The sequence below is a fragment of the Varanus komodoensis genome, unplaced genomic scaffold, assembly GCF_004798865.1.
Source record: "Varanus komodoensis strain SLA01 unplaced genomic scaffold, ASM479886v1 scaffold76, whole genome shotgun sequence".
Taxonomy (NCBI): domain Eukaryota; kingdom Metazoa; phylum Chordata; class Lepidosauria; order Squamata; family Varanidae; genus Varanus; species Varanus komodoensis.
The window spans coordinates 2,401,124-2,410,578 of NW_025336429.1; the positions used below are offsets into that span (position 1 = coordinate 2,401,124).

The 9,455-nt window shown below is 45.9% G+C and overlaps 1 protein-coding gene across 1 annotated transcript; it reads right to left on the minus strand.

Annotated features, from left to right (window-relative positions):
• Positions 1-1,323, minus strand: LOC123035067 (zinc finger protein 84-like). The gene has a single exon (XM_044452907.1). It carries the CDS (start codon positions 1,321-1,323, stop codon positions 1-3), a length of 1,323 nt encoding a protein of 440 aa, XP_044308842.1.
• Between the last annotated feature and the right edge of the window lie 8,132 nt (positions 1,324-9,455).

The following is a 9,455-nucleotide window of genomic DNA, read 5'->3' on the forward strand; positions in this document are numbered from 1 at the left end:
CTAATCTTCTGTGGGTGGTTCTTCCAAACTTGTGTCACTCTGGGCTTTCACTATCTGGGTTCTTTTGTCTACTGGAAGAGTTTCTTTATCGCATTCAAGGATTTCATGATGTTTCTTCCTTTGGTGGACTCTCTGGTGTGAAAGCAACAAACACGCTAATCGGAACTTTTTTCCACATTCAAGACATTCATAGGGTTTCTCTCCAGTATGGATTCTCTGATGTTCAGTAAGTGTGTGCTTTCGTAAAAAGTTTTTCCTGCACTCAGTGCATTCATAGGGTCTCTCTCCTGTGTGGATTATCTGATGTCTTGTCAATGTTTTTCTATTGCAGAAGGTTTTTGCACACTCAGGACATGCAAAGAGTTTCTCTTGAGTGTGAGTTCTCTGATGTGAAACAAGTAATCCCTTCAGCCGAAAACATTTCCCACATTCCAAACATCCATAAGGACCATTTTCAGTGTGGGTCCTCTGATGCAATTGAAGATTCTTCTTCCACCGGTAGATTTTCCCACACTGTGGGCATTGGAAAGATTTCTCTCCAGAATGGGTCAACTGATGTGACAGAAGATTCGCCTTTCGTCGAAAGCTTTTCCCACATTCTGAGCACTCATAAGGCTTCTCTTGGGTGTGAGTTATCTGATGTGACACAAGAAAGCCCTTCCACGCAAAGCTTTTTCCACACACTGGGCACTGATAGGGTTTCTCTCCTGAGTGGATGCGTTGGTGGATAGTTAATGCACCTTTTTCTCGAAAGGTTTTTCCACACTGAGCACATTCATATGGCTTCTCTCGAGTGTGGGTTCTCTGATGTGACAGAAGGTGGTGCTTCCGTCGGAACAGTTTTCCACACTCTGGGCATGCATGTGGTTTCTCTTCAGTGTGGATTGTCTTGTGTCTGTTCAATGTCTGTTGGTTACAGAAGGCTCTTCCACAATCAGGACACTCATAGGGTCTCTCTCCTGTATGGATTCTCTGATGCATAAGAAAATATTTCTTTTCAAGAAAAACTTTCTTACACTCAGAACATTCATAGAATATCTGTGCTGTGTGGATTTTTTGATGTCTGTTTAATGACCTTCTTTCACGGAAGCTTATGCCACATTCAGAACACACAAAGGGTTTCTCTCCAGTGTGAATTCTCTGGTGTGACAAATACAGTCCCTTTTGGAGGAAACCTTTCCCACAATCAGAGCACACATATGGCCCATTGCCTGTGTGCATTCCTTGGTGCAACCGGAAGCTGTCCTTCCACCGGAAGCTCTTCCCACATTCTGGGCACTGATAAGGTTTCTCTTCCATGTGGATTCTCTGGTGTCTCTTCATTGTCTTTGCACTGCAGAACGTTATCCCACACTCATGGCACAAAGAGGTTCTCTCCTTTGTGTGAGTTCTCTGATGAACCTGAAGAGAACTCTCTTGCTTGAAAGATTTTCCACAGATGGAGCAGCAATAGCATCCTTCCCTTGTATGACTCTCCTGGTGTGCAATAAGCAATTCTGCTTCTGCAAAGCCTTTTCCACACTCTGAGCATTGGTTGGGATTAGCCTCCACGTGGATCCTGTGATGCTGAAGAAGCTTATCTTTCCTCTGGAATCTTGTCTTACATTCTGAACATTCAAATGGTTTCTCCCCTGTATGGACTTGACAGTGTCTAATTAATTTTGACATCTGTTGGAAACCTTTCCCGCAATCGGTACATATATGACGTTTGTCTTTAGCAGATAGTGTGTTGTTGCTAAAGGCCGAGCTGCTTCCCAACAGAGATTCCTTCCTATGTTTTGCTGGCTGCTGCACCCGCTGTCTTGTGCATTGATGGTAATATTCTTGATTCCTAAAATCTGTCAGCATGAGATTCAGGGATGTCCAGTGAGGTCTCTCTGGCTCTGTGCCTCCTCTCTGAAGACTCTCTCCAAAATTCTCAGCTATCGGAAAATCCATTGAAGTGTTGTTTCCTGTTCCAGAGGAAAAAGAGGACAAGTATTCTTCAATAAAAATAACACTTCAAATAAAGATCTCATTACCCAGCACACAACAGATATAGTTGCATCTTCAGTCATATTAAATCCTAAGTATTGCAGGGAAACAAGGGATCATTTAATTTATGGAACCAGAACAGTAAGCAAGTCTTACATGGCAATCCATACATTATATGAAGCTTCAAAACAATTAGTACTTTAAGGATTAAATATTTCTAGCAAAATATGTTGGAAATGATCCTGAACTTTGTCCCGGGGGCCACAAGGTAAGATTTCCACCTTCAGGTTGGGACAGCCCTCCAAACTCAGAGCTGGGTGCTGGAGATTCAGCCCCTCTCACTCAATCCCTTGCAGGTGGCACAGAATGAACCGTGCTGGCTGTTCTTCAAAATTAGGAATACAAGGTTCAAAGGACATGGAGAAAGGAGGAGTGCCTAGGATGTGAAGCTGAAGCTGCTTTAGCTGCCTTCTCTCCTCTTTAAAGCACCTTTACTGGATGACCATTCTTGGATTTCTAGGAGTGAGGAGGGCAGGGAAGTGAAGATTGCTCCTGCCACTTCTCTTGCCCTGCATTGGATGAACGTGGGCTTCCAGGAGCAGAAGAGGGGAGAGTTCAGACAGAAGCAGAGCTTGTTCCTCCTCAGGTTGCAACACTGAACTGAGAATCAGCAAAAATGGAGGTTGCTGAGCCAGGCTGATGTTTCCCAGATGTTTCTGGAGCAGAGAAGTTGATGGGAACAGGTGCCGTGTTGACTGGGCTCTAGATGGTTCCTTGGTGGATCGGAACCTGAGAGTAGATCATAGGCCAACCTAAGGAGTGTTGGCACCCTGGCCATGGGCAGGAGAGCAACCACGGCAAAGTTCTCTTGCCTTCGTGCCCCTGGGCATGGGCTCCCTGAGGGAGTCTGGTTAGCCACAGGGGAAAAGACAGGGCCTTGTAGCATCTGAGCTGATCCGTGGGCCACCTCGTCCAGCATCTGACTCTCCACAGGTGATTCTGGGAAGCTCACAGATAAGGCACGACGGCAACAGCCCTCCTGTGTGACTTGCCCTGTCTCTGAAGTATGCTGCCTCTGATCATGGAGGCTGCATGTAGCCATTGTGGCTAAGAACATTAGGAGAGCCATGCTGGATCAAACCAGTAGCCCATCAGTCCATCTTCCTCTTTTCCCCTCTGGCCAGCCAGGGTGCCAACACTCCTTAGGTTGGCCTGTGACCTCCTCTCAGGTTCCGATCCACCAAGGAACCATCTAGAGCCCAATCAACACGGCACCTGTTCCCATCATCTTCTCTGCTCCAGAAAGCATCTGGAAAACATCAACCTGGCTCAGCAACCTCCATTTTTGCTGATTATCAATTAAACATTGTAACCTGAGGAGAACTCACTCCTGCTTCTTTCTGGACTCTCCTCTTGGTTTTTTCTCTTTAGCTGCGTTCTACCCCTCAATCTCTGTACAGGCTACGCAAGACCATGGCTCAACTCAATCTCCTTCTGCAAACCCCCACTCATACATTAACATCATCTGCATATACTCAAGATGTAATTATGGATACGTGGCTGGATTATCCTCACCTTCATAAAATATTCCTTTTGCCTCCTCTGCCCCAGAAAACTGATCATCCTCGAGGAAGGAATCTTCTTCCACCTTGACCTGGATGAAGGAGTCCTTTTCAAGTTTGACATGGATAGAGAGCTCTTTGCTTTGACTGGGGTTAGCGGATGGCCTCTCATCTAGCTTGTACTGGATTGATGTCTCCTTTTCTAGAAGCCTCTGAATGAATGGTTTCTCTTCTAGGTTGACTTGGGTGGAGGAATCCTCTTCAGGCTTGTGGGGAGCATACTGTACCTTTTCTAGCTTGGGTTGGACAGATGGCCCTTCTTGCAAAAATTCTTGGACAAATGGTTCCTCTTCTAGCTTGACTTGAACCAAGGTCTCTTCTTCAACCTGCATCTGTAGAGATGGATCCTCTTCTAGCTTGAGATGTGTGGATGACTCCTCGTCCAGCTTCATCTGGGAAGCCTGAGTCGAGTTTGGGGTCAAAAGCCCTGGGTCACAGTAAAATTGGGGGGGGGGGGGGGGAGGAAGTGTGAAATGGAGAACCACCATGTCTTGATTTAGACTTGACCTCCTGTATACCCTCCAAGGATGGTTAGCATGAATCTATGCAGAGGTTAGAGGAGGGATAACAACTCAATTCAATTTCCACAGATTAAAGCATATTTATTCCCAATTGTTTTTTTTTTTTTTTTTGTTTTTTTGCTTTTTCCATTTTCAAAAAAAATCAGTTTCACTAACAAGAAATACCAACATCCAAAAATACTTTAAAAGACTATGGGTCAGATTGAGATGTCAGTGAGACAAGCATTACTAACTCATGTCTCACTGATTTTAATCGATCTATTCAAGCTGTGACTGAAGTGGGATCCAACCTTATTAAAATATAAAAACAGGATTGAAAGTAAGCAATAAAGATATGAAGATAAGCTTCCGACATGCTTATTTTTTAAAGTCTGCCCATTTAAAGGAGCTCCACAGGCCCTTTGGAATACGTATGTTGTTGCTGTGATGTACTATCAGGTTATCTCCAATTTATGGCAATCCTATGAATGAAAGCCCTCCAAAAAGTCCTGGAACAGCCCCACCCAGCTCTTCCAAGTTGGAGGCTGTGACTTCCTTTATGGAGCCAATCCATCTCTCTCCCATTCTCTCTCTCTCTCTCTTTTGCCTTCCTCTTCTGCTTTTGTCTTTCCCTAGCATGATGGTCTTCTTCAGTGCGTCTCCCCTTTTCACAATGTGTCTGAAGTAAGACAGTGTCATTTCAAAGAAAGATTGGAAAATTACCACATGTTGGGGATTACATGAATGGAGCTGGCTGGAGCCTGGGGTCAGACTAGATGGCCTGGGAGACCCCTTCTGACTTATTTCCATGTTTATCATTTTTGCTTCCAGGGCAAGTTCTGGCTTGATTTGGTCTAGGACTCTCTTGTTCGTCTGTCAGTGAGGGTATTAGCAAAGCTCCCCTCCAGCACCATGTTTCAAACACATCATCATCATCATAACATTTCTATGCTGCCCCTTGCCAAAACCTCGGGGCGGCTTACAACACCATAAAATACATTGAAATACAATAGCACATAATAAATTACCATTAAATACAAAAATACAAAAAATTTTCAATACATCAATTTTCTTCCTGTCAGCTTTCTTCACTGTCCAACTTTCACACCCGTTGGAATACACTTATTTTCATGAAAAGTCATTTTTGAATGCATATATTTTCATTAAAAATGTTCCTCCTTGGGTTAGTAGAATGTTAGTTTCAGTGATCTCTAAAAACTGATATTGTTTATTTATCTATTTATAAATGAAGTCCACTATAATTTGTGAGCAAAACACATCAAAATAGTGTTTTAATCTAACTGTAGCATTCAAAAATCCAAGAAAAAAACACTGTGGGGTCTCTCAAAACACAAAACCACTCTAAGTTCAGGTTTGCATACAACAATGACATTCAGTAGCAAATTGTAGGTTAACTGTCAATTAGTTATTAATTTATAAATAATAATAGTGGCTTCTTAACTTCATACTTTGTGGGGATAGACACTGTGTGAGACACTTCCAGTTAGCAGCAGCAACCTTCAAACATTCCATTCATAGGTTGTTAGCATGACATCCAAACTCCAACACTTTGGGTCATTTGTGGATCAAACAATCCAAAGTTAACCTAAGAATGAGGGTTAACTCTGGGTTGTTTAACACAAGTCCCTGGGTTTGGATGTCACACTAACAACCTACAAATGGGGTTGTTACTGCAAACTGAAAGCAGCAAATGCTTGTGCACATCTTTGCAAATCATGGGTTAAATAACCCACTGGCTGAATGAGTTAATTAAACCATGTTTTGCTGTCTAATGCTGCCATTGTGTGAGAACAGCCCCTAAGAGAGAACTGGAGGCAGCATTTTGATATGCAACATACCAGCCTTCCACTTAAAAAAACAAACAAACAAAAAACAAAAATAAGCTTTGGTAGGAAAAAAAAAGATCTTCAGAAAAAATGATCTTCAGATCTTCACCTGGCTGGCTATTATTCCAAACAGAACACTGTAGTAGAAACTAAAAAGCTTACACTGAATGCTTGTTTGCCTTGAACCTATGAATAGTTCAAATGAAGCGGCTATAAAAGCACTACTTAATTCCCACAATGCAGAGGAACTATTTAAAAACATACTGTTCTCTATTCAGGTTTCTAGTCTAGTTTCTAACCAGGGAAAAGAGAACATTTCTTCCTTTCTTTTATTCCTGCCTGTGTTGTAATTTTGCTGCCTTTTATTATCCTGACGGATGATTGATTTATTGTGCCAATATGCTGTTTATCGCTCTTCAGGACTCTGCGCCAAAATACAGTGTACAAATAAAAATATATCTGATTCACCAAGATCAGGTGTATTTGTTGCTGATGTACAGATGGGGTCTCCAGTTAATAATACTGCTTTGCTAATGAAGCTGTCCATCTCTGCCATAAAAAATGAGATCTTGTTCTAAGTGACAACCCAAACTCAGAACAGATAAAAAGATTATTTCTTCTTGTGACACATACAGGGAGAGTGGGGAGAAACAGTGGAGCACCCTTAACTTCCCTGCCTTCTCCAGGGGGTCCAGGATCAAATCAAGCCAGAACTTCCCTAGAATATGACAAAACCGATGCTGTCGTACCTTGGGCACATCATGCCAGGAAGTTAGAAGAGCTGAGCAGAGCTGTCAAGCACACAACCTCTCCAGTCAAATGTTGTTGAAGGGGGTAGAAAAAGAGATTGCAAGCAACGGTGCAATCCTATACATGCTTAGGCCAAAATACGGTAAGTCCTGCAATGCCTAGCAATGCCAACCAAGAAGTTCTAGTTGGACACAGATGAAGGGGACAGAAATGAAGGGGATGGATGGTGTTTGTGATTTTTCCCCCTGCTGCCCTGCTCCTGGGGTTCTCCTCCCAACAACCCTGCAAGGAGGTTAGAGAGCATGTCTGACCCATGAGTTACCCAAAGAGTGGGGATCTGAACTCTAATCCCCCTTGCCTCAGTCCAGCCCGATGCGCCAATCTTTCCCCAGAAGTGTTGGGGCCCATGGGGCCTGAAATCCAGAACATCTGCAAGACAACCGGTTGGGCAGAGGCTGTTTTAGCACCTGGCCTCGTATCTTGCAGAAATCTCTGCAGTTTTTCTGCACCCCAGGACCGATGCCCCGAGCCGGGCCACCTCCAGCGCCGAGGACTCCCCCCCCCCCGGCTCTGTGCCCCACCCGCTCCTCTCCCCTCCGTCCTGCCCCGGCAGCTCCCCGCATTCCCAGCCGGGGCTTCCTCCCGCCCCGCCCCCCTTCTCCCCCATTACGCCCCCTCCCCACCTGAAACTCACCCCCTGCGTCGCTGTGGCCCTTGCGCAGCCCGGGGACGCTGCTCCCCATGCAGCCCCAAACCTCCCTCCGAGCAAGGCCGGGGGGACCTTCCGAGCAAGCCCGGGAGGGCCGGGGAAGACCCTCCTCCGCCGCCGCCCCCCGCCCGCGCCCCCTCCTCCTCCAATGGCCCGGCCTTTGGCGCGATCTGCTGCTCAAAGGGCCGCAGAAAAGCCCCGCTGGAGGAGCCGGGCCTCCCCTCCTCCCACCACGGCGCGGGGGCGCTCCAGTTGGGCGGACGCGCCACCCATCGTCCCCACACACGGAGGATAGGCGCTGTAGTCCCGCCCGCCTGTGTGGGCCCGGATTGCGGGAGGCCGTGCACCCCAGGTCGCGCCCCGCCAGGGCTCCAGCCAGAGCCTCCGGGCTCCTGAGAGATTGCGCCGGACTAGGGAGAAATATCTACACACGGGTACAGAGGGGCCTCCTTCAAGCCCCTGCCCCACATTTGGAGCTGCCTGGTGCACAACAGCTGGCTATGGGCTGAAGGACACAGTCACAGCCGCCTCCCAGCACGTGGCACTTCTGGCTTTGCAAAACAACCCGGAATGTGCCCTGTTTTCAGGTCACAGCAGAACAAACACTGGGTTAAAATTCAGGTTGTTTAACCCTGGGTGATCGCGAGTGCCAGGCAACTGGGAGGTGCGCTTCCACACATGCCCTATGCATGGATTTCCCCAAGGAAGCTGCTTGCGAGCGGGATTAGATTGACTTTTGGTCGGATCTAGAATTTTTAAAAAGTATTTAAGGTGTCCCCCCCTCCAATCATTGGAACAACTCTCTGCTGCAGCCCACCTGGCATCGAATTTACCATCTTTTCAGGAGCCTGACACAAGTATCCAGGTGCCTTTTTTGATGCTTGGCCAGGTCTTTTTTAAACTGTCTTTTAATTGTCTTTTTAATGTTTTTATGTTATTTAAAATTAATTTTAAATTCTTGTTAATGTTATCTATTGCATTTTACTGTTTTTATATTTCATTGTAAACTACCCAGAGAGCTTCAGCAATAGGCAGTATAGAGTTGATGATGATGATAATGCATTTTTTTATTATTATTATTATTATTATTATTATTATAACATTTCTATGCCGCCCCTTGCCGAAACCTCGGGGCGGCTTACAACATGATAAAATACATTGAAATACAATAGTACATAATAAATTACCATTAAATATAACAATACAAAAAATACATTGATTTACAAATACAAAATTAAAATTATCAGTATAAAATAAAAATATAGGAGGAGAAAGAGAAGGAAGAAGAAGTTGCCCAGGCCAGATCATATGTTTTAACAATTGAAATGATGTTTAAATAAAAAGGTCTTTACCTGGCGCCGAAAAACCAGTAACGACGGTGCCAGGCGGACCTCTTTGGGGAGTGAATTCCATAGGTTGGGCGCCACCGCAGAGAAAGCCCTCCTCCGGGTACTTACTCTCCTAATTTCTTTCATGGAGGGTTCCCGGAGAAGGGACTCTCCCGCAGATCTCAAAGGGCGGTCGGGCATATACGGACGTAAGCGCTCGTGCAGGTAGCCAGGACCCAAGCCGTTTAGGGCTTTGTAGGTCATAACCAACACCTTGAATTGGGCCCGGGCTTCAATGGGAAGCCAGTGAAGCTGATGGAGGACTGGAGTCATGTGAGCATAACGCCCCGTCCCCGTCAGCAACCTGGCAGCTCTATTTTGCACCAATTGAAGTGTTCGGACTGTCTTCAGGGGAAGCCCCACGTAAAGCGCGTTACAGAAGTCTAGGCGGGAAGTCACCAGCGCGTGTGTCACCGTCGCCAGGCAATCGTATTCCAGGTAGGGGCGCAGCTGATTAATCAGCCGAAGCTGAAGGAAGGCGTTCCTCGCTACCGCTGTCACCTGAGCTTCCAAAGAAAGCTCCGGGTCGAGGAGTACACCTAAGCTGCGGACCTTATCCCTAAGAGGGAGTGTTGCACCATTCAGGACCAGGTCAAATCCACCCTCTCCAAAACCCGATCCGCCAACCAACAGGACCTCCGTCTTGTCTGGGTTGAGTTTCAGTT

What these genes read in the sequence shown, in the direction of transcription:
- LOC123035067 (XM_044452907.1), bottom strand. Translation starts at nt 1,323, where the DNA reads ATGAAGAGACACCAGAGAATCCACATGGAAGAGAAACCTTATCAGTGC.